The following is a 24,168-nucleotide window of genomic DNA, read 5'->3' on the forward strand; positions in this document are numbered from 1 at the left end:
AATTATATAGTTATAAATTTCTATTTTAAAATAATATAATATTTAATAAATTTCTGATAAAAAGATAAAGTTATATTATTTTAATTTTTATTTAATTTTTTTATCAATTTAAATAAAATAACTTAATATAAAATAAAATAAAATAGTTCAAAATAAAATATTTTAAATTAATATAAAAAAACTTAAAAAAAATAATATTAAATATATAAAGTAGTTAAAAAATAAAATAATATTTTAAGTTTAATATTCAACTTATATAGATTAAATATCAACTTCATTTGAGATTGAAGTTTATATCTCAGAGATAATTTTTATTTTTTTTATAAACTTAATTTAAAACTTTTTTCTAATTTAGTATTAAAAAAAGATTATATTTAATTAATTAATTAAGTATTTTTATCTTAATTTCTTTTATATCTTATTGTTCAATAAGTAATTTATTAATATATAATTTAAATTTTCAACTATATTATAGAAATAATATTTATCAAAGTTTAAAAAGTCTTTAAATCTTTTTATATATAATTTAAAGTGGCTATATTTAAGTTTTAATTATATTATAAAAGAAATTTTTTTTCTATATTATTTTATTAATGAAAACTTTGATTTTAATTTTATTTTATATCTTGCATAATAAGTACTTTTTTTTTATTAGATTTTTATTCATTTATCAAGATATGATTCTTTGATTTTTTTTTAATATATTAACAGAATATAGTTCTTTGAGTTACTTTCTTAGTTTTAGTTTCAATTTTTGCTACTAAATCTGCTCTTTCATTTTCTAGAATATCTACATGAGTATAATAAATCAATTTCTGATTGCTATTATCTTATATAATATAAATCACACTAACATAATCAATAAATGAGCAAATTATATAAGTGAGTGAATCACTTTCTACTCTCTATATAATGAGAATGTCTTCAAAGTCTCAACTATAAAGAAAAACTAGTAAATTATATTATAAATTATTTTCTATACATTTAGAGCATGTATAAACAGTATGCTCAATAATTTCACAAATATTACACTGTGGTGCTGCACATTTTTATGATTATAACTCAGCAGTCTCAATCACTCTTTGCTCTCATTCATTGATTTTTTTGTATGTGATTCAAGTTTTTTTCAACTCTCAAAGCACTTTCTTGAGCTATATATATACAGTCTCTTTCTCACTTTCTCTTTTGTTTGATATTTTGAGTTCTTAACTCTCTGTTTTTAGCTACTAGAATAGTAGCACTATGTATTGTCATTTGACATCTCTTGACCAGCTGACTTAGAGCACAATTGATTGAACTGAGTGAGCTCTGTGTATAATATTTGATATATTCTTTAACTTTCTCAGTTTGCTGCTTCAATTGACATATATTATGTGATGTGATTGTCACCTAGAAGGTCTGAAAGCTGTGAGAGGTCTCTGAAGAGATGGGGATATGCATTATGATATTAAGCTGTGAGAGAATCTGCTTAGAATTGTACAAAATCAGCTCAGCAGCTCTAAAGCTGTTTTTGATATTGCTTTCAGTTAGAACCTGCATCTGAGCTGCAAGATAGAGACTCAGAAACTTCTTCTTGTCAATATAATTGATCTCAAGTCACATCTGATTTTTCATCTACTGTCTGTATGCAGTTTTCAGAGATGAAAAGCAGTCAACATTCAATGACTGAAGAAGATAAGAGAAATGTAGCAGTATGTAGAGAGCAATGATCTGATTCTCAGTGTAAAATTGATCAAATTCAGCTGAGACATAGCTTCAGTATCAGTTTAGAATCAACAGTCAATATGTGCTTTTCATACAGAGTAGAGTCATCTTATTGAACATCTATTTCAGTCAGTATAAGCTCAGCTGGTCAGCTGATTGTAGTCATTCTCACTGACTTCAATCACTCAGTTGTGTGGTAGTTCTTCTGTCTCATATCAGCAGAATTGATGCATTTTTTCTTTGAGAATAATCATCATATGTAAAACTCAGTTAGTTGCATTAACTTCAGCAATAACAGTCACTTATTTCCAATCTTCAGACTGTTACAAGCTTGGAATTCTCAGCTCTTTCAGATTCAGTCATCATTCTGACAGTCTCAATTACACTCATTTGAAACTTTATAGATATCATCTTTCAGAATTCTATACTTCACAATAGTATTTCATATGAGTCTAATCCACTCACAGATAATCTCAGAATTCTAACATAGAGCTTACTGATGATTGTACTTGCATGAGAACTTGAATTTCAGCTCATCATGATGTTTGATAAAGTTTCATATTCAGCATTCACTTACTATGAATGGGGGATTGAATTCTTGACTAACAAGAAGGAGATTAGCTATTTCTCATACAGCTGCAACTCAGAGAGGCTGATCTTGCTCATCCATGGTCAGAATTCATTGAATAAGAGATTCTTCCTCTGTAAGACTAAGTTTCTGATTCTTTGAGAGTGTATCAACATATGCTATACAATCATATATGCAATGAGTTAAAGTTGCATAAGAGACTTTATATAGCTTTGCTGCAGCTCATATGCTTGAAATTTGATCATTTTTAAGTGCTTGAATGGCTAAAAGAAGCCTTTCTTCCTGAGTAGAGGCTTTATTTCTTTGTGTGGTTGACATTTTTGATGCAGAGCATTTCTCATTATATGGAGGATGAGAAGTGGTTCACTCACTTATATATGGTTCACTCGCTTATTGATTATGTTAACTAGGCCTGGGATATCCATCTTTGCTCAGATCTCTAAGCTCAGAGCATTATAAAACTCTGCATCTATCTGCTCTCTCTGTATCTTTGTGCACTCTAACGCCTGAATAACACTCCGATAGCTGCAAAGAGAAAGACAAAACCAATACCAACACTAAAGGCTAAGTTAGAATGAGATAACTGTTTGTCCATTCAGATTTAGTGAAAAGTGCTCTTGACACTCTGTCTTGATTAGTACCAAGCTTCCATGCCAGCTCGTTTCAACCATCCATCTAATTTCCCTAAATCTCGAACCTCAGGTAGCCACATGCATCAATGTAGATCTCTAGGCTCATTTGTTTACAATTGAATGTTCTTTGTTCTCTTTGTTCTCTTTCGCTTTCTACGTTTGATTTCTTCATCTCGTTGGGGTACCATTAGTACACGGGAGCTACAGGACAGCTCTTTCATCTAGTTGATAGACACCATTGTATGGTATTTATGCATCTGGAGAGCAAGAGGGGGACCGGAGAACAATGAGATGCCAGTACAGCTCGCGCTACAGAAATGGCTCCGGATTTATTTCAGTTCCTGCTGTGGTGACAAAGCAGGTGCCGTGGATTTCCTGGCCCGTTCTTTGGGCGCGAGCCAATTGTTATTGCAGTCCTTTTGCGCACCGTCACTACTTTCTCCCCCTGGGGACACCGCTCTCTCCCTGGAGACATGGCTGCCCTGATGATTTCCCTAAGACGGGCGATATACGGCGAGCGCAACTTGCCGTGTGGTTCAATTATAATCGGTATAGCACGGCCAACCTCCTGCAGGTGTGTTGGCTGGCGTTATTCCTACGCTGTCGGCCAATCAAAAACTACGGGTAACTATCAAGCTGCATTGTTTCTTGTTTGACTTCGGGCGGGGGAAGAAATCTTCTGTTTGGGCGCGAAGCGGAACCAGGTGCTGGTCACACAGCGGTCAAGTAGGATTGGCTGGAACATAGCGGCAACTCACCTGGCACCAAGAAATGGCTTGCTCGCCCCAACCCATGTTTCGAAAAGGGGTTTCTCGAGAAGTTGTATCTGGTGCGCTACAGGCTTGGGATAAGTTGTTGCGCATTGAGTACGGGGTAATAGCTCCCGCTTATTTCTGGGGTTCTTTATCAAGACTCACCTTCTTTGTATTCAGCTTACCCATGCCCCTCGGTCCAACATCTGCCAGACAAATCCCGCGGGCGGGGGAGGTTCCCGTTCGACGACGGAATACTCCTTCACGATGCACTGGGATAACTTGGCGGAGAAAAAGTCGCAAAGTCTATATGCTGCCTGGTTCCAAGTACTTCCAGCAATTAGCGGAGCAACAGTTTCTGCACCTCAAATACCAACGCAATGATGCCATCACCGATGAGGACGACTGCCGGAAGAAATATGTGGCACGCTGTCTTTTCCGGCAAATAGCACAACGGGTCCTAGTACAGCATGGCCGATTCTACCTCTACTGCGATGATCTGCGCCCATCGAATGTCCTTGTCACAGAGTCTGATTTGAGGGTCACTGGTGTCATTGACTGGGAGTATACATATGTCGCCCCCGCTGAATTTACATACAGTGCTCCATGGTGGCTCCTATTTGAAAGCCCGGAGGCTTGGGACCTGGACAATTTCATGGATCGATACCGCCCTCGCCTCGAACTATTTCTTAAGGAGCTCCGTGTCCATGAAGACGAACAGATCCGCCAAGGTAGTCTAAAGGAATCACAGCGTCTTTCATAAAGGATGGCGCTCTCTATCAAAGATGGGCTCTTTTGGTTTTGTCTTGCAGCCAGGAAGAGCTTCATGTTTGATAGATCTATTGGACATTTCTCGACGAACAATACTTTGGGCCTTTGAGCTCACTTGGCGATCGGCTTTCACGTTTAACACAAGACGAGCGGGACCAGATGGAGGATTTTGTTCGGGCAAAAATACAGCAGATAGAGGAAAGGAGGTTGGATGAACATCAAACATTTGATCAAGTTTTTGAGTTATAGCCTAGGAAATTGACAAGAACTGAAGACCAGAACTTGTTGTTATTGCTACTGCAGGAGTAGCTCTGTAGACAGCAAGGGTTTTCTTTCACTTTTCCATACCAACATCCTGATCCGCGAATACCTGCCCGAAGGAGGAGATTCTTGATTTTAGAAGACCAAACATAGTTACTGTACTGTAATAGCACAATGTGGCAGTTTAAAAACCGCAGGAAAGATGCAGCTTGGAGTAACCTGCCTCCTTGCAGTCAGTATGGATGGTTGTAGCCAGATGGCTTAAAGAATGAGGAGTTAGGGTGTCTCACGGACGTTCAGAGAAATTGTCAATCACGCTATCAGTCATCATCACGCCGTAACGACCAGACCTCCCAAACCTCGCTGCTGGAACCCAAGAAGGTTGGTCGGCGATGCTATGGTTTAGTTTTTCCTATCATTAGGGTTTGAGAAAGAACCCAAGAGAGTTTGGGGGGTTGACACCAATTTCGGGGAACTACTGTAGAGCATTTCTGTATTCATAACTAGCTAGAACCACTGAGAAGAGTGGCATTCACGAATGAAAAGAAAGGGAAACAATAAAGAGGAAAGAAACAGATAAGTAGAGAAAGATTGACAGGTCGGCTGTCAAGACACATCACGGCCATCTCTATAGAAGCGAAGAGTGGGGCAGGGAAGCGGATGGGTAACTACATGGTGGATTGTTCTTGGTGGGAAGAGGACCCTACAGTTGATCAATCCAATGAAGCACAAGTGCACCTGGTTATTGCGCCTCCTATACATTCTGCCCCATAATTTCATCTTTGTGAACTGTATCACAAAACACTACTCAGAATACAACAGCCCACGGGTCATGGACCAGCTCCGCATGGCTCTGCACACACATGCATCTTGTGTTCCAGTTGGATCTGGCACCAGCTGCACCACGCCGGCTCCCCGTCCTTGAGATGCTGGAGGTGCTCATCCCGGAAATGGCGGCCCAGGTCCGCAAGCCGTGAGTATTGATGAATGCGCCGGTGATCCGACGACCCGGGGGGCGTATAACACTCAAAACTCCCCCGAGGCTTCTCTGCATCGCGGATATGCTCCTCGGCGGTGCAGAGAGCATCACCCGACCCCTCTGGCAAAACCTCATCATGCATCTTGCTCCTGTCATCAGTGTTGCCAAGTGCTTGCGTGGCCGGGAGCGGGGGTGAGGGTGGAGGGCGGCCTTGGGTCTCCTTCCCCGGCGCGGCCCGCCCTCGAGGACGCCGCAGTACATCCGGAGGGCTTCGACCCCAGCGTCCCGACGCCGCAGTTCCTCTTCCACTGATCTGGATGTCGGCCACGTCAGGAGCTTTGAGAGGAGATGGATCTGCGCCAGGAGCATCTGTTCCTCCACCAGCGTCTCCTTTGCCTCATTGCCCAACGCCATGCCGGAGAGCTGCCGTTCAATGTCGATTACAGCTTGCTCGTCGTCAAACTCCTCGCGGACCTGTTTCCTGTACCTGTAGAGAAGACGGTTTCTTGTCTTCTTCACATCGTCCTTTAGTCTCTCGAGTTTCTCGATTGCCTCGGGGCTGCTGGTCTGCACGGCACGCTGTTCGGCCCGATCCCTCTTCTGGATGGCTTCCTGCAGATCCGGATCCTGCTCCACGGTCGCCTTCTGCGCATCCGTCAGATGCCGTGGGCGCCGTTTGTCGAGCCAGCGGCCGATCCGCGTGATCGCACGCATCAGAGGAGCGTTGGGTTCCAGACCGCTGATCAGTGGCTGCACGTTGATGCCCAACGTGCGCGGAATATAGTGGTCCAGAAACGTGCGGATGCTGGCATGCTTCAGAACCAGATTCTGCTCGGCATCGCCGACCAACCCTGCATCATTCCCTGTCAGTGCCTTTGCTTCCCACGCGGTCTATCCGGATAGGAAGAGATGAGGGTAGCTTCTTACCACTCTTGTTGAGGATCAGACCCCCGCCGTACGGGGCAGCGATGGTTGAACCAGGGGTGCAGAAACCCACGGATCTCGGCGATTGTCCAGAATGGGCGGACGAAGGATCCATCTTCTCCTTGGGGAAGATGCAGACCTTACCTCCCTCCTTCGTCACCTTGCAGAAGACGTAGTGGTCGGCCATCTCTGGCTTCAGCGGGATCGGTTTCTGCTGTCGGCCGCCCCCGATCGTCAGTCCCCTGAGCTGCTCCATCGAGATGAGGTTGGTGGCCTTGAAGGCACCGAAGAAGAACAGGATGCCAAAGAGAAAGTTATGTGGGCTGAGGATTAGAGATGGGTCGTAGATGATCTCAGGCAGGATGAAGGTGTGTTCCTGGCCAGCTGTCAGTTAGCGTGCACATCTGCTGGGAATGACAGCAGAGAGTACATACATCAGTGTGAGGCCGAGGTGCTTCTTCATGAATCTGTAGTGGAATTCCACCGTCGGGAGGTGGGGCCCGCCGCTAGGATCCCGCTGGAGTGACACTTTCAGGTCCCTATATGGTAGGTTGAGGATGGCGCTCTTTCGGTTTAGCGTGAAGAGACCCAGTAGGTTGTTAGAGGCAGATCTGCATTCGCTGCAGCCCAAGCCAAAATCTCCTCTCCTGCGTCCGCAGGGCAGTGTCCTGGAGTGGAGACATGTCCTCCACATACACTGGGGTCTTCTCCTTCTCCTGCGTGTCCAGGCTGAGCTTCTTGGCCAGCTGTTGAAGGCTCTTCTTCTACAACATATAATCAGCCTCATCAATCAGCACGCCAGATGGGAAGTTAGGACTTACCTTCTGCGTCAGCCACATCTCCCACAATAACAGCAGCGCTTCTTCGCAGCTACATACGTTCAGGCATGCAATCGTCAACATTCGAACCTCATTGTGCCGGAGGCCAGTTATGTCCCTACCTATGGTGATTTTATAGACCCCGATGATTACGATATTCTTGAGCATTATTCCGAAAACATGGATGAGCATGAGTATTATCCCATCTGCCTCTGAGAATTTGTTGAAAAGAGATATCGTGTCGTGCATAAATTAGGTCATGGGGCCTTTTCCACAGTCTGGCTAGAGCATGATCTTCAAAAGAAAGTCGATGTGGCTTCTAAAAATTATGACTGCTGACTGCGAATGGAATCATGAATTTCGCATACAAAATGAAATTATTCGACGTCTTAAGGATACCGATACCTCAAATCTTCTTTTATATCAGAATACTTTCTCTCTACGAGGTCGTGATTGCGATCGCGATCATTGCGTCCTTGTCTTCCCCGTGCGGGGTCCCAGTCTAAGCTCACCTCACACAGACAGAATGTCGATGGCTGCTCGCATGTCCGCTGCCAAGCAGCTGTTAAAGGCCCTAGAGTCTCTCCACGGGTGCGGAATTATTCATGGGGGTAGGTCAACTTTAGCTTACTCGACTCTTTTTTTGATATTTAGTAGTTTATTTCCTTTGTGTTTTTGTTGGACAACATTGATTTGCTATCCTCTTTCTCTGTTTACATGCTAATGCATCTCCGTGCAGACGTGAGCGGTGGGAATGTTTTGTGGGATATGGTCCCTCTGGACAAGTACAGCACGGCTACGAAATACAAATATCTCGGTCGACCCGAAAAGGCAGCTCTACGACCCGGAGCTTGGAAAACCGGAGAGCTTGTCAATGAAGAAAAGATACCTCAATCTTTGCTGAGAGCAAAAGTATATCTCAGTGACTTTGGCTTTGCAACAGATGCCAATAATCAGATCATGAATAAGTGGCGGCCGACCTGGGGATACTGTGCTCCTGAAAGAATGCATAAGTTTCCAGTCAGCTTTGCCGGTGATATGTGGGGTTATATGTGTATCTTTATGAGCTTATATTTTCGACATTCGATATTTGATCGGGGCCTTGATGCCATAGTTACTGCTCTTGGCCCGATGCCTAAGGAGTGGAAAGGCTTAAAAGAGAAACCAGAAGACGAGTGGTATGATCAGAATATGAGAGTTGATACTAAGGAAATATAGGAACGGAAGTTCAAACCCGAATTTGCTGACGTGAGTACAGCCGAGCGAGGTCATATAATATCCATTATTCTGGCAGTGCTTCGCTATCGTCCGGGGGAACGCCTTACTGCTACTCTGTGAAGGATAGATTGCTTGATTGATTATGAAGCGATCGCTAGCTACGCGGAAGTTATATACGGTGCGGATTACGTAAGAAGGCGGATAGGCCTGACACCCCCACTCACCGATGTAACTGTACGCGAGATTACATACAAAAAATAGCCTGTAGCTAGGTATCGGTACATAATTTGACTGGAAAACCCATATCGTTGAAAAACCAGTCATTTCCTCCATATAATCATTTCCGCCCGCTTACCGCGCCTCCTAATGTCCGCCGCCATAGGGCGTATCTAGTCGCCCCAAGCGGCTTGGTCAGCCCGTCTGCCGCGTTCTCGGCGGACGGGACGTAATCAATCGAGATCTCGTTCTTGCGGACGAGATCCCGAAGAGTATGGAAGCGGACCTCTATATGCTTAGATCGGCGCGGAATAGCCTCACTCTTGGCCAGTTCAATCGCCGATTTATTATCCGCCCGAATCGTATACGCTAGCTTATTGGCCGGTGATTCGATCGGGCCGTCATTATCATCGAGATTATTGAGCCGGGACGGCACGAAGCCGGCATCCTCCAGCAATTCCCGGAGGCAGACAAGCTCATAGGCGGCCTCCGAGGATGCGATATATTCGGCCTCGGTAGATGATTTCGAAACGCCCGTCTGCTTGCTGCTTCGCCAAGCAACGGGACCCCCTGCCATATAAATGACATATCCGGTGGTGGAGCGGGAACCCGGATCGCGGCCCGCCCAATCAGCATCAGCGAACGCCACAGGTTCTATATCCGCGTCTTTTCGGTAGGACACACCTATGTCGGGAGTGCCTTGTAGATATCTAAGAATTCGTTTGAATGCCGCCCAATTCTTCGAGGTAGGGCGGGAGCTGAATCTCCCTAGGAAGCCAGCGGCGAAGCTTATATCGGGGCGTGTGTTGGCAGCGAGATATTGCAGAGAGCCAACCCCCGATTGGTAGGAACGTAATGTAAATTCCGCTGTATAAGCAATTGGTTCTTCGTTATCGCTCATGAAATCAACATTCTCCTCCATAGGGGAGGATTTTGGGTGGCAGTCATCCATTGAAAATTCCTCAAGCAGGTTCTTTATGAACAGTGGCTGGGACAGCGATAATGATTCGGCATCCCGATCAATCTTCATACCCAAATACCGGTTCGAATCGCCCACATCCTTGATCTCATAATTAGCGGCGATCTGGGCTTTTGTCCATTCAATATCCGATATATTCGGGCCGTATAGGCGAACATCGTCCACATAGATGGTTATATAGACCTTGCGGACGTCATTTATGAAAAAACCGGCGTCATGAGGACTGACGCGGAAGCCTGTTTCCAATAGCATTTTTCGCAGCTCCTCATACCATAATAGTGCTGCTTGCTTCAGGCCATACAGTCCCTGCATCAATTCGCATACCAGATCGCCGCGTCCCTCGCGGAACCCGGCGGGTTGGTGCATATATATACGTTCATTGGCGGGAAGCCGGGCATTTAAGAATGCCGTAACCATGTCGATCTGCAGAACGTGCCATCCTCGGGATACCGAGATCGCCATAAGTGCTCGGGAGGTGGAGGCCGATACAACTGGTGCGAATGTCTTCGAATAGTTGACACCCTTTTCTTGATAATTGCCGCAGACTACCCAGCGGGCCTTATATCGGTCGATTCTACCCGCATTATTAATCTTTTTGTCGAACACCCATTGGCCACGTAGAATCGCCATATCTGGGGTCCTTTCAACTAGCCGCCATGCACCAATCTGCTTGAGGCGGTTAATCTCCTTAACGCAGGCATGGAAGTAATATTTCCAATCTGCAGACGCCCGAGCCCGGGTGAGGTTCTTCGGAACTGGCAAACCGGCGATCTCGGGGTCTGCGGGGACGTCAGTCGAATTGTCGGTGAAATCCCCCACTGAGGCCTCCCCCACTGAAGTAATATTCTCAGTGGGCATTGGAGGATCCTCCGTCTCTAAAGCGGACCCTGGGAGGGCAGTAGTGTTCCGCACCAAAAATGTCGGAATACGCGCAGTAATCTCATAGTCTATCCACCAATTATTTGTAGGGTGTAGAAATACCGGAGGGGCAGATAGAAACTCCCCGTCCACCATGAAATCGTCTGTTGATAAATCGCGTTGGGTGGAGGGGATCGCAACCGCGGCCACGCGGGCGGCGGAAGGCAGGTTCTTGGCACCTCGCTCAGGCGGGGCCAGAGGATCCGCCAAATGGAGATCTTCTTGAAATATCACGTCTTTCGACGTGTAAAGGCGACCGTTAGAAGGATCGACCAATCTATAATTAGTAAAGCCATCATAGCCCGTAAATATAAGCTCCTGCGATCGCGAGGCCATCTTCATATTCGGCTTGGGCACTATTTTTAAATAAGCCTTGCACCCCCATCGGCGAATCCCGCGTGCGGAGGGCAGGGCCCCGAGCCAAGCTTCATATGGAGTAACCGGCTTCGGATCCGGATCCTCTACACCGTTATAGAGCTTGGCTGACGTTGGCATAAGGTTAAGCATTTCGGTCGCCGCAATTACCGCCTCGCCCCACATCTGGGGGGGGGAGGAGGAATCTATTAATAACGTTCGGGCTTTTTCGATAATCAGGCCAATAGAACGTTCGGACACACCATCTTGCTGCGGAGTGTGGGGCGGGGTTGGTTCCCATTTAATACCCTCACTCATCATATAGGCGGCTGCGGCGTTTGAATTCAACTCGCCGCGGTCAGAGTGGATAATCGCAACACCGCGATTGAGCAGATTCTTCATAAATTGGTTGAAGGTCCGTATATATTTTAGAGCCTCATTGCGGCGCTCCAATAGGAAGGTCCACCGCATTCGTGTGGCATCATCAGTGATCACCATCGCGAGCTTCTTACCTGAATAAGATGGTGTATCTTCTTCATTACCAAGCGTTTCTCCACCCCCAAATAGGTCCACCCAGATCTTAAGACCTTTGCGGGTGGCACGGCGTAGCGGGGCGTTTTTATAACTTGCACGTTTATGCTTGGCTTTAACGCACGTGGCGCAGAACGAGAGCTTCTTCGGGCCGATGATGGCGATTCCGAAACGGGGCTCCCGCGACATTTTAATTAGATTCTCCTCGCCAATATGGCCCAATCGCCGGTGCCACTCGTCAATCGGTAGCTGCTTCGGCATAATGGCGGGTAGTCGGGTTGGTGGGGACAAAATGAAGGTATCGGTATCCGGATCCTTCGGGTTAATTAGCTGCTCCACGTCATCGCGGTTGAAAAGACCCAGTGATGCAGCGTTCGGATCATAATCCGTTGAAATCGCCCTGGGCTTCGGGACCGCCAAGTATGCCAGTGGTCCAAGCTCCAGATCATTCATAATACCCCCGAACATAGGGGGGGTGTCGGATAGAACATATATATTATTGGAATTCAAATTCGCGTAGAAGATGTCGTTTCCTGTAGGTGCTATTATCTCAAAGTAATTTCCGGCGTCCACCTGCAGATCACGGCGAATATAGCCCTGGCGCTCCAATAGGCCAGCGGATATGAGGTTGGCGGATAAGCCTGGCACCAAATAGACGTGGTCGAATTCGATTAATCTTTCCCCGACTGGGATGGAGGCGACCCCGATCCCTTGAACCTTCAAAGTAGCCTTATTGGCCACTTGAATCGTAGGGCCACTAACCTCTGTTATTTGGGAAAATCGCGATCGATCACACGCAATATGACATCCGGCCCCGCTATCCCATATGGTGAGCGGGTTGGCGATTGGTTCAGCAGAGTACGCAGGCACCCCAATGACCTGCACTAGATTCGCCATTTGGAACGTCTCGGAGCTGCCATTTGCAGTTGGCGGGGCCTTTTTGCCCCCACTACTCTTCTTATTATTATATTTTCCTATTCTCGCCGCGTTGGCGGTCCTCCATTCTTCGGGGGCGCTATCCGGATTGGCTGCCCAGCAGAGCCCGCCATGACGATGCTCGCATTCCGGGCAGATTGGGAGGTCGAAATTTGAACGTCCGCCCATTCGATAGCCTCCGCGTCCCCCGGGTCGGCCCCCACGGGCTGAATTATTTTGGACGTTGCTGCTGTTATTGGAACCCGCAGCCGCATTTTCAGCCTGAGCCACGTTGGCCGAAGAATTAGCCGCCTGGGCCGCCTTTCTTTGCCTCTTTGGGGGGGTTCAATCGAGAGCGTATTTCCTCCATGATCGAATGAACGTCCAACACGACAGACTTCGATTTGGACTCTTGTACCTCCTCGATTTTCTTTTGCACGTAGTTTCGCCATATATTGGGAAGTGCAGAATAGAACACGTGGAATACCACGTCATTTGGCAGTAAAATATCGAGTATTTCCAATTTCATAATAACGTCATTGAACTTATCGAAAAACGTGTGTACGTCAGTGACTTGGACACCACCCATTGATGTAAATGCCAGGACTGCTTCCCTGCAGAGCTGCGTTCTCGGGATGGAGAACTCCTCCTCAACCGCGTGCCAAAGGGAATAAGCGATCCTGCCCTCATCATACTTATTAAAACGGGGCCTAATGCTGGCTGCCAACGCGTTCGAAATGAATGCGTAAAGCCAGCGATTTTTGGCCTCCCAAAAAGGAGCCCATTCGGGGTCTCCATCAGGGCTTTTGACTTGCTTGTCCTCCAATATAACCCAGCATTGAGCGTCAATTAGCTTGGCCTTCATATTCGCATGCCAGGAGAGGTAATTCGAAGATCCGACCAGAGCGTTCGGCTTGGTGGCATACTTAGTGTCCTGTTTGAACTGGCTGATCGCCTTGCCGACGCGGCTATCTGGGTCGTAGAGGTTATATTGCATTCGGGACCTCAAGTTCGGATCCCATGCTGACGGTCGACCCGACGGCGGATTTGCGGGCATCGCGGCCCTGTCATTCTGAGCGCGGAGCCCCTCCAATTGAAGTTGAAGCTGCAATTCTTTGCGCCTCTCTTTTTGAAGTTCTAAATCAATCTTTTGACGTTCGAGATCCAATCTCCTCAGTTGCAATTCTTCGGAGTCAGTTGCCGGCGGCAGGTTAGGGGTCACCGCAGGCGTCTCCACCCCATCTTCTGAAGGAGTCGGATCGGCATATTCGACACGACGTAGGCGGACCGGCCTCACCGTGGTAGGGGCTGTAATCAGCCCGGCTTGCCGATTGGGCGTTTCGGGGGGTCCAATATTGGAACTCTTGAATGCCCCTGGGGGGGTCGGTGAGCTCAGGCCCCCCTGGTCATTTTCAGATCGGTCAGACTGGCTGGATTGGCTCGATCGCGACCGCGAGCGAGTCATCATACGTTCCGCCATGTCGTATTAATCTTCTTTATAACGGAGTAATCTTATTCGGCGAGATTCTTGCCTATAAGCTTGATTGAGCGGATTGGCACGTTCTTGTGCGATCAGTCGCTGAAAAATTAGCGAGTTGCAGATTTTTTCACCCGCTAAGCGAACGGATTGAACACGGAAAAAAAATAATATAAGAGCGCGCCAAATCGATCAATTGACATAAAATAAGACAATATTATATTGAATGAAGCGAGTAGCGATTAATATACGCTATATTTGGCAAGAATTCCCCTGAATTGGCAGTTATTTGCGCAAAACGGGTCTCATAACCTGTGAAGGATAGATTGCTTGATTGATTATGAAGCGATCGCTAGCTACGCGGAAGTTATATACGGTGCGGATTACGTAAGAAGGCGGATAGGCCTGACATACTCAGCTTCTCCATCATCCGTCATTCAAAGCGGTGATGAATATGTACTGCCCCTAGCATCTATGTATTACATAGATGCATGACATATTTGTTGCCAAACCACTTAGTCCTTACACCGGCAAAACTATTCTAAAGAAACCTCTTTTTATCACTTAGTTAAGCCCATTCCTACGTGTTTCCACTTCAAAATGGAATCTCTTAAGAAGAATGTGAGTAATATCCAAAAGAACTAGAAAAAAAAAAAAAAAAAAAGAATGGCCGAAGGCACTCTCACGCTCCCCCAAACTGTAAGAACTTGGGAACTATTTGGCAACTGCTTGGCAGCTGACTGATGAGTGCTTCAAATAGCTCAATGGTGCCCTCATTGTCTACACTGGTGAACTGTATTGTCGGATTGAGGATTGTCCCCGCGCATACGTGAGTAACTACAAATGGTTGACAAATGATTGGCAAGCAGTTGTGAAGCATCACTACACTGATATTGAGCGCAATGCTGAAGGAGATGGGTAAGAGTTTCCCGTGCGAAGGCCGTGCAAATGCGAAAGGTGAGTGAATGGAAAGGGCTTGCTGGCCAGTTGACAACTACTTATCAACTGCTTTTAGACTGTTGTAAAGATTCTGGTGTTTGTATGTATTTTGATGAGTTTGATTGCGGTAAGGGTGATGTTAACTTTGAGTTTGAATGCTGAGGAATTAAGTAGTTACTAGTTGCTTGTCACCTGCTTGATAAGCACTTGTAGTTGATCAAGAATAATAATTAAGCAAGCTTCACAGAGTCTTCTTGTTTTCATTAATATATCATTAAATAGTTTTAATTTTAAAAGTATATGTTTATATTTTACTTCCAAAGTTTTTCTTATAATAATATATTTTGAAAACTTAAGTTGAAATTGATTTAAAAAATATATACTTTTTAGATAACTGTGAAGCAGTCTCCAAGCACTTGTAGAGTATAAATTATTATTCTATCTGTAATTTTTTATTATTTAAATAAATAATTTTAAAAATAATTTTTTGAAGTTTTCTTTTAAAAAATCCGAAAAAAAATCAATATTTTGAAAAAAATTTACAAATGTTATTAGAATATTTTCTCTATCTGAGTTTAATTAGATTCAAGTTTATAATTCAGTTAAGCTTGATTTTAAATTCTAATAGAGTTCTATCAGACTTATTTAAAAATTAATTAAAGCTCAACTCTCTGAGATATTTTATAAATATGTATTTAGCTTTAGCTTGTCTTTATTTTCAGCTATACTTAGCTAGTTCTAACTTTGAGTTTGTAGTCTATGAAAATTAAATGCTTCTAAGAGATCTTAGATCATGTTTTTAACTTTTCATAGATAGTTATCTTTCCCGCTGTGTTTAGATAAACTTTGATGAGAGTGATATGAGAATGTACTTTCTGAGTCTAAAAGAACATCAAAATCAATAGAGTTTTCATGCAGATAAAATATGAATTTTTACAATAATAAGCAAGTGAAATTCTTTGATAATTATTGAGATTATTGTTTTGAGACTCAATCTCTCTTCTATTCAATTACACTATTTGAATCAAACATTGTGAGTTGATAATGAAAAATCTTGATGATTGTTCACTTTTCAAAGAAATGCACATGTTCACCAATCACACTTTTAATTCTCGTCTAAATCTTATTGAAATTGAGAGAAAAATCAGTTTCAATGAGAACTTTCAAATGAGTGAATTCTTAAATCAAATTTCCCTCCAAAAAAATATAACTGAGTTTTGAAAAAGTGCTTTGTTTTATTTTGGAAAAAAAAAAAAAAGTTATAAATGAAGCTATAATAAAACTACTTGTCTATTTTTGTAGCAGAGTTTGACAAACAATTGTACTTATGATTATAGTTTGACAAACTTATGTGAATGTAACTTATCTTCTTCAACCAATTAGAGTGTAAAAGACCTGCTTATTTCTTTTGCTGATATTGAGCATTTATTTATACTAGCCGTTTGCAAGTTCTTAATTCAAGGTTAGTAGATCATGTGAACGTAACTTCTCTTGAACCAATCAGAGTGCAAGGCCTCCTGGTCGGGCCGTTGAAGTTATGGTTACGGGTCTGGGGAATCACGTGAACCTACTTTCTTGTTTACCCAGTAACAGCGCACGTTGGATTCATCCAACAACGAACCAATAAGAACGCAGCGTTTTTAGTGATCGCCAAAAAAGGAAAAGCCCAACGCACAAACTGGAGAAGTTGGTCGGGTCCCATTGATTGATCGTTGCGCTGTGTCATCTGACCGATGTTACCCCCCCCCAAACCTCCCAAAAATCGCTCAAGCTGAAAACCGGTTAGCCGGAAGTTATGTGCTTGTCGGAAGTTGGATTCGTTCGTTCTTCATCCTGGCCTCCTTGCTTCCTCCAAGTGCCACTGTCCTAATTGTCGTATTTATTAATATAACGGGAGGTCACCAGCAATAGTGGCGTGTTGCTCTCAACAGCTAATTAGTTCAACTCCAGATGGGGACGTACAAAGTTAATACACATCTCATATCTTCATTCGTACGCTGGCTTGGGGGCGCCAGAGTAGACAGACCTGCTCCCCTAGTCCGTTTTTCCTGAATCTCTGCCCTTGATGAATGTGAAGAAGGGAGATTTAGTGGTCCATCTGCTACTATTTACAAAACAAGAAAATATAAGGACTATGCAACGAAGATTTCTTTGTAATCTGTCACACTGTGAGAGCCACCATGTTATGAAGCATTCACCTATATGATCTCAAGAAAGGAATTCAAATTGAAAAGGGCAAGTTCATCCGATCTTATTTATTTCTCTTCTATTTATAAAAAAAAAAAAAAAAAAAAAAAAAGGATCAAGTTGAACAATAAAAAATCCACTACTATTTACAAGTCTTGACGTAATGTATAGAATCTTGGTGTCTATTACCCCATTTCACAGAAAAGGACGCTTCCTGGCGGCTCATGCATGAAGCAAAGCACGACAGGTCATAAACATGACTACAGCCAATTGTGCATGCTACTACCTATGTAGGACGGTGGAACTGAAGCTGCTACACTGAAGTAGTAGTATTTTGTTATAAAAGCTTACTAAAACTAGGTCGGGGCGACAGACCAAGCCAAATTTGTTGCGATGGGATGGTCTGTATGTACAGCACCCAGCTCTCTCCTCCCAGTCCCTAACAAAAGACAACTACTTCGCGGAATCCAGAATGATTTTTAATATGTCAGATGGGAGTACATTATGAACGCTGACTATCTACTCTCTGCGCTAACAGGAATCTAACACTATGTCGTAGGAATGTTGTTCGTAGAACTTACCGCCACCTCCTTCGCTCCATTTGTCTCTGTTGAATGAAGGCCGGATGCAGGAGGTTTCCTTCAGGTGGATTAACAAAAATAAAAATATTTAAAACCCAAGGAAAAATGAACGAGTGGAGAAAATGAAAACAAACCAATTGCCACAAAATACTCAAAACACCGGGAAAAGAACACAGGGAACAAAGAAATATTCACTCCAAAGAGCCATGGCGCGCGCACATGTATCCTATCCTGTATATATATATATATCTCTTTGGACCAAAACTGTGTTGTTGTTTATTTTTATCAGACTTGGCTTTTTATTCTTTACAGTTTGTGGCCCTTGTCGGAAAATATCATTGCTTGCTTAATGTGTCGTGACTTGCCAGTCTTCTCATCGAAAAGGGAAAATCCGTAATGAGCTGCGTTTGGTGGAATGTAGACTATTTTCAAGGGGCGATTGCTCAAGTTAACCAATGTGTCTCATGTCTCATGTGTGACCAGCAAGAGGTGTGGGGTGTTTTCAGGTTTTTATTTTTTTTTATTTTATTTTTTTTTTCTTTTAATTTCCTCCCTGTTTGGGATGGGTTCAGATCAACAGATGGATTGTCAGGAGGGACTTACGATGCAGTGAAATGGCAAAATTTTCTGGATCAGGATTGGAGATCTTATGCAGGCCAAGCTTTGAAGGAAACAAGTGTCAGCCGTCAGAGTAGTAAGGACAGACACAAGATGAAGAGAGAGAGAAAGAAGCGTCCGTCTCGTGGGTTCTCAGATCCTCACCTTGTCGGACATGTAGGTAACCTCGTTTTCCCAGAAGAGGGTCTCCTTGGTAACCGTCAAGGGCGACGGCTCGCCCTTGCGGAGCTTATCCTCCTCTGGCCAGGCGTACTGGGTCTCGCGCAGGGAGCCTTTGAGGATCTATAGGGCATAGCCGCCTCCGCAGAGGGGGAAGGGGTCAGTGGGATGGCTTTTGAAGCAGTGGTGGGAAATGTCGCCATTTTCCCAAGTGGACATAGGGCAGCCAATCAGAACTCGCCTTCATCACGCAATGCGCATTGGCATGGTCGTGGATAGCGCTTGCCTTCCCAGGGCTCCAGACAAGAATCAGCTAAGTTTGTTTTCCTAGCCGTTAGCTGCGGTCGAATGAGAGCGATTGCGAGCCAATCGAAGGCCTTTTTATCGGCGGCTGTCAGGGGCCTGTCACTCACCAGATTGCTTTTGCCGTTTCCTTCGTCGACAAGGTTCCGCGTGTATGCTCTGCTAGCATCAGCAAAGGCGTAGCGCTCCCACTCTCGCTCGTTGGAGGTGTATCCTTCCATCAGCTTCTGGATGTCGAGCGGATCGACGTCGTCGGAATCCAGTCCCGAACTTGTTCCCAGGGCCGCACTGAGGTCATCTACCAGTTTATGGAACGCGTCCAAGGGCGGGGTTGAGATTCCGTTCTCGAGATAAGGCATTGTGATGCAGGGTAGGGGGGAAACGAAATGAAAGTCAACGGGAATCTTTTTTCTCTTAGGTTAAGAGGTGTGGTGTTTTAATTCTAGGGGTAGATATGCAACTAAATGCTCAGGTGTAGAGAGAGGCGTCTAGAGCGCAGTAGAGCTGGAGGTTGGTTACAGGTAGCAGGAGAATAAGAGAGTGTGCATCTAGCTGCAAGGAACACGAATTAAGCCCAAGCTGGCTTGCTCAAACGTTGAGTCAGAGTGAACTAAGGGCGGGGACGACTATCAGGGTATTTCAGTAGGAACCATGGGCTGTCCCGGACACGGTGGCTACTAACAAACAAACCATTTATAATTAATTCTGTGTGGGACACTTTTTTATCAACTCTGGTTCAACCCCCCCAATCTAAAAATAAGCACTCGTTACATCTCTATTTCACATTCACCCTCGCCGCCCTCAACACCAGGGTTAGGGGGTGGATTAGGATTAGGGTTAGGAAAGGAATATGCTCTGAGAAATGCGATGAAAATGACCACAGAGAGAGATGTGGGGATGGGGGGGGGGGGGGGGGGGGTTTGTGTGTGTGTGTGTGTGTGTGTGCGTGGCCGTTGTGTGCATGTTGTGTGTGTGTGTGCGTGGCCGTTGTGTGCATGTTGTGTGAGAGATATACGTGTCAAGCGTATGTACATTTAAGGAACGGTTGCCTGGTTCTCCACAACAGTTTCCCTGGTAGAAACCGTTGGAAACTTCTGAACCAAACGGAAGTTTTGCCACCCTCGGGCAACTTTGAAAAGCCTATGCATTTGGCGCTTGAGCCGTTCGGTGAGCGCAAGTGGGGGTAGTCGTTCAGCCCCAATAATCACGTGGTATTGAAATAGCGCCAAGCCTCAACAACGATGACTAAGCTAAGTTTTACTCTAAGTAACTAACTAAGTTAGGTTAGGTTAGTTGAACGAAACCAACGAACTAAACTACTCCGTAATTAGTTAATCAGCCAAAATCTTTTGAACCAAACCAAAAAGGCAATTAATTTTGATGATATTGATGCTGAATCCGATGTCTAACATAATGACATCTGCATAGCATAGAGCCGGTCTCTTCGATTTTTTTATTTTTTATTTTAATAGACCCCTTATCAAAGGCGAAACTCTCAATACCGCAACCATGGCGACCACTGTGGACAAGGTGCGTCCCCCTCTTCCTCCTCTTCCTCCGCCTCCCCCCACGATCAGACAAGCTGGATGTAGCGCAACTAACAACTTCGTGACCTCAAATAGATCAAGGAGATTGAGACCGAAGTAGGCTCTTCCCTTCCTATCATTCCAATTTAGAACCCCGGAAGCTAATCAGCCGATAGATGGCTCGGACTCAAAAAAATAAGGCCACCTCGTATCATCTAGGTGCGTTCGCCCGGGTTACATATACATATATTTAGATGTATCGGTGAGGCTGGAGGTCGGGTAGATTCGCAGGGCATAGCTCCAGGGCCATCTGGCTAATATGAATATGTTATGATTGTTATTTTCGTCGCTGCAGGTCAACTGAAAGCTAAACTTGCGAAGCTAAAAAGAGAGCTTCTCGCTCCGTCCTCTAGCGGCGGGGGCGGCGGTGGTTGTAAGTACTCTTCCATGCCGTCACTCGTCCTCATTTCTCTGAACCATTTGCTAACAGTTTCTTCGTGTAGATGGCTTCGACGTTGCACGTACTGGCGTAGCAAGCGTGTATGTGTAATGTCAGTCAAGCAGATGTTGGCGGAGACGTTCGTGACTGACGTTGACTTGTGCCAAAAAGGGGCTTTATTGGCTTCCCATCCGTCGGGAAGAGTACTTTGATGAGCAAATTAACTGGACAGCATTCTGAGGGTAAGTCAACCCACGACCTTCATGCTAGGAGGCAGACTTATATAACCCCATCCCGCAGCCGCCGATTACGAATTCACGACTTTAACGACTGTACCCGGCCAAGTAATATATAACGGCGCAAAAATTCAAATGCTTGATTTGCCCGGTATCATCCAGGGAGCAAAGGATGGCAAAGGCCGGGGTCGACAGGTTATTGCCGTCGCCAAAACGTGCCATCTTATTTTCATCGTCCTGGATGTGAACAAGCCGTTGACGGATAAGAAAATCATCGAGTCAGAATTGGAAGGTTTCGGTATCAGGATAAACAAGGCACCGCCAAACATAGTATTTAAGAAAAAGGACAAAGGTGGTATTTCCATCACGAGTACCGTGCCACTAACGAATATCGATCACGATGTAAGCTCTTGTCTCCTTTAGTTTTCTCCATCTCTACGAGCTGTATGCATTTTGGTAGCAATCAGGCTTATATCAACTATGCAGGAAATCAAAGCGGTGATGAGCGAATATCGAATCTCTTCCGCGGACATTGCAATTCGGTGCGACGCAACGATTGATGATCTTATCGATGTGCTCGAGGCGAGAAGTCGGAGCTATATTCCCGTCGTCTATGCTTTGAACAAGATCGATTCTATATCAATTGAGGAATTGGACCTACTCTATCGTATCCCGAACGCAGTTCCTATCAGTTCCGAACACGGTTGGAATATCGACGAGCTCCTCGAGCTTATGTGGGAAAAACTCGACCTAAGGAGAGTCTATACGAAACCCAAGGGCAAGAATCCTGATTATACCTCTCCTGTAGTTTTGCGTAGTAATGCTAGCACCGTTGAAGATTTCGTAAGCCAACCCGTCCCCCTACGTCACGAAAAGGCAACATTGATAGTATGGGTGGAGCTTTAAACAAACAGCTAACCGTGTTCCGTAGTGCAATTCCATACATAAAACAATCGTAGATCAATTCAAACATGCAATCGTTTATGGTCGTTCGGTCAAGCATCAACCTCAGCGAGTGGGACTCAGCCATGAACTCGCTGATGAGGACATAAGTAAGCAACAACACCATTATTACACACACACCTTCTTTTCCCCCCTCCCTGCCTGTATGAAACCAAATTCTAAGAATTTACACAGTCACGATCGTCAAGCGATAGAAACGATAACCAAGCATGCAAAGAAGCTGCTGCTAAAAGGAAACCCTGATATCTGGCAGGTATAACCAGCCAATACACAGACAGACCCTTAACTTTCCTCCAACCTCACCCAAGAACCAAAGGTCAGCGAGATCTACGTTGGGGCAATGAGATTGGGACCTTTGTTTTTGTCATTTTTTATATTATTTTCTGATGGTGATGGTTGATGTGCAAATCATGTCATCAATCTTCTTTCTCATCACTAATTCACTACTTCCAGCACAAAGAAGCTTGGACCTTATCATGATAAAAAATGATGCCTATCTTTCTTTCTCCTCTTCCATGTCAGCTGAGATGGCAACCCACACAGCTGTTGTTCTTCATTCAGATTATCAAGACTGCCACTTGCTTTCTGTTATTATATACACACCTCATCGGGAGCGAGGTTTCGTTTTTATTTTGGTTTGAATCTACCAGGTGTAGTGTTCAAAGATCAATAATGGGTACACAACATCAACTTCATCCAGTGAATGACAGGGGAAGAAATAAGAAAGAAACGTCATTCATTCAGCACAGTGGTTTCGAGCTCTCTTTTGTTGTTAGTTGGGAGGTGATGAGTAATGGAAAGGGGTTAATCCTCTTTTCTTTTCTTTTCTTTTTTCTATTTATTTATTATTTTGGGTGTGTGTGTGTGTGTCTGTGTGCGTGTAAAAAAGCATATTTCCCAACCAGGGATGGTGCATTTGTTTGACCTTTGTGTAGAACGTCAAAAGAAATAGAAAAAGAAACGGTTAGATGGCACTCGGCCGCGCTAATCCTGAACAGGTCAATGTATCATCAGCTGCGGTATCTGAGTTGAAAAACAAAAATATAGATAGTTTTCCCTTCAACCTTCTTTTCTTTCTTATTCTTCTTTTGTCCTTTTGAAGGTCAAAGCGCTAGTTATGATGATTTTTTGTAGTAGACTTGTATAGTTTTATCTTGCAAACTGCATTCTGTCAGTAAAACACGAAGCACAAAGTTTCCATCAATCATTGAATTCAGTATCAAAAAAAGAAAAGAAAAGAAACAAGTTCAAAATCAGGATCAAGGGAAAACTTAACATGATCAGGTTTCAAGTTTTCAAAATGAGTATGTACATATGTATAATGTTATTGTTGTCATCTATGAAGTTTATATACATATCAACTTTAATATTTAAACAGGTCAGGGTTACCTCCGCTTCCCTTTCCACAGATTATCAAGAAAAAAAAAATTCAAGCAAATCTTATATTCATTTTGTTTTCCCTTTCTCTATTTTTCGTCCTTCTAAACATTCATTGTAAAAAGAAAAGAAACAGAGGAATAACTGACTCAATTCTCATTCACAAGAGCGTGTGACTATTCTCTTTTTGTTCCCAGTCTGACTCTCTTTTTCTTTTTCTGCTTTATTTCTTTCTTCAAACCATCCATCCCCTTTTAATTGTTGGGAATAAGGAGGCGGCATCAGGGTAGGCTGAACAGAAAAAAAAGAAACAGAATGCTGACCTACAGACTTCTCATCAGATAGAGCACAATTCATTGCAGCATCATTTATTTATTCTTTTCAAAAGCTGATATCCATCGTAATTCATAAATTGGGAGTTGTTTGTATTTCTTTACCTAGGCATTTTGCTTTCCTTCAAATCCATATATAGGCAGCTAGGTTTGCGCTACTTTTTGAAATGAATAAGAAATATCAGAAGCAGCATTCTGTGTCATGAATTTTTGGAGACTTTGATGAGAACTCACAATATGTAACTGCTTCAGCAGTCATTGCTGTGTTGAGGGTTTCAGAAGCTTGTGATAGCTTGAGCAATGGTAGTTTTAGGACACGAACGAGAGGTTGGTAATTTGGGCTTCTCTTGAATGTCCACTTGATAAAACCTTGAAAGGGGGCTATCAAAGCCACGAGATATCAAAATCCCCAGCTGGAATCACCCTGAAAAGAGTAGATATGTTGTGATTCTCATCCTTGGCTCCGCTGT

The 24,168-nt window shown here is 44.2% G+C and overlaps 6 protein-coding genes across 6 annotated transcripts; 4 read left to right on the forward strand and 2 right to left on the reverse strand.

Moving 5' to 3' along the window:
- Positions 1–3,696: 3,696 nt before the first annotated feature.
- PADG_01414 (uncharacterized protein) lies at positions 3,697–4,440 on the forward strand (the record flags this gene model as incomplete). The annotated part of the gene is made up of 1 exon (XM_010759144.1): positions 3,697–4,440. One exon carries the CDS (start codon positions 3,697–3,699, stop codon positions 4,438–4,440), a length of 744 nt encoding a protein of 247 aa, XP_010757446.1.
- Positions 4,441–5,517: 1,077 nt separating this feature from the next.
- Positions 5,518–7,598, reverse strand: PADG_01415 (uncharacterized protein; the record flags this gene model as incomplete). Its single annotated transcript, XM_010758598.1, has 5 exons — positions 5,518–6,539; positions 6,616–6,988; positions 7,043–7,223; positions 7,309–7,376; positions 7,434–7,598. 5 exons carry the CDS (start codon positions 7,596–7,598, stop codon positions 5,518–5,520), a joined length of 1,809 nt encoding a protein of 602 aa, XP_010756900.1.
- Positions 7,599–7,719: 121 nt separating this feature from the next.
- On the forward strand, positions 7,720–8,648 carry PADG_01416 (uncharacterized protein; the record flags this gene model as incomplete). Its single annotated transcript, XM_010758599.1, has 2 exons — positions 7,720–8,041; positions 8,170–8,648. The coding sequence occupies 2 exons, from the start codon at positions 7,720–7,722 to the stop codon at positions 8,646–8,648; spliced, it is 801 nt and encodes a 266-aa protein (XP_010756901.1).
- A 6,056-nt stretch (positions 8,649–14,704) lies between these two features.
- Positions 14,705–14,960, forward strand: PADG_01417 (uncharacterized protein; the record flags this gene model as incomplete). The annotated part of the gene is made up of 2 exons (XM_010758600.1): positions 14,705–14,737; positions 14,799–14,960. 2 exons carry the CDS (start codon positions 14,705–14,707, stop codon positions 14,958–14,960), a joined length of 195 nt encoding a protein of 64 aa, XP_010756902.1.
- A 3,091-nt stretch (positions 14,961–18,051) lies between these two features.
- On the reverse strand, positions 18,052–19,184 carry PADG_01418 (cysteine dioxygenase; the record flags this gene model as incomplete). The annotated part of the gene is made up of 5 exons (XM_010758601.1): positions 18,052–18,167; positions 18,349–18,406; positions 18,508–18,645; positions 18,740–18,835; positions 18,936–19,184. The coding sequence occupies 5 exons, from the start codon at positions 19,182–19,184 to the stop codon at positions 18,052–18,054; spliced, it is 657 nt and encodes a 218-aa protein (XP_010756903.1).
- A 1,150-nt stretch (positions 19,185–20,334) lies between these two features.
- Positions 20,335–22,183, forward strand: PADG_01419 (ribosome-interacting GTPase 1; the record flags this gene model as incomplete). The annotated part of the gene is made up of 10 exons (XM_010758602.1): positions 20,335–20,355; positions 20,448–20,468; positions 20,528–20,570; positions 20,707–20,784; positions 20,855–20,891; positions 20,962–21,032; positions 21,091–21,428; positions 21,513–21,869; positions 21,958–22,078; positions 22,164–22,183. The coding sequence occupies 10 exons, from the start codon at positions 20,335–20,337 to the stop codon at positions 22,181–22,183; spliced, it is 1,107 nt and encodes a 368-aa protein (XP_010756904.1).
- Positions 22,184–24,168: the final 1,985 nt, after the last annotated feature.

The sequence above is a fragment of the Paracoccidioides brasiliensis genome (assembly GCF_000150735.1).
Source record: "Paracoccidioides brasiliensis Pb18 unplaced genomic scaffold supercont2.2, whole genome shotgun sequence".
NCBI lineage: Eukaryota > Fungi > Ascomycota > Eurotiomycetes > Onygenales > Ajellomycetaceae > Paracoccidioides > Paracoccidioides brasiliensis.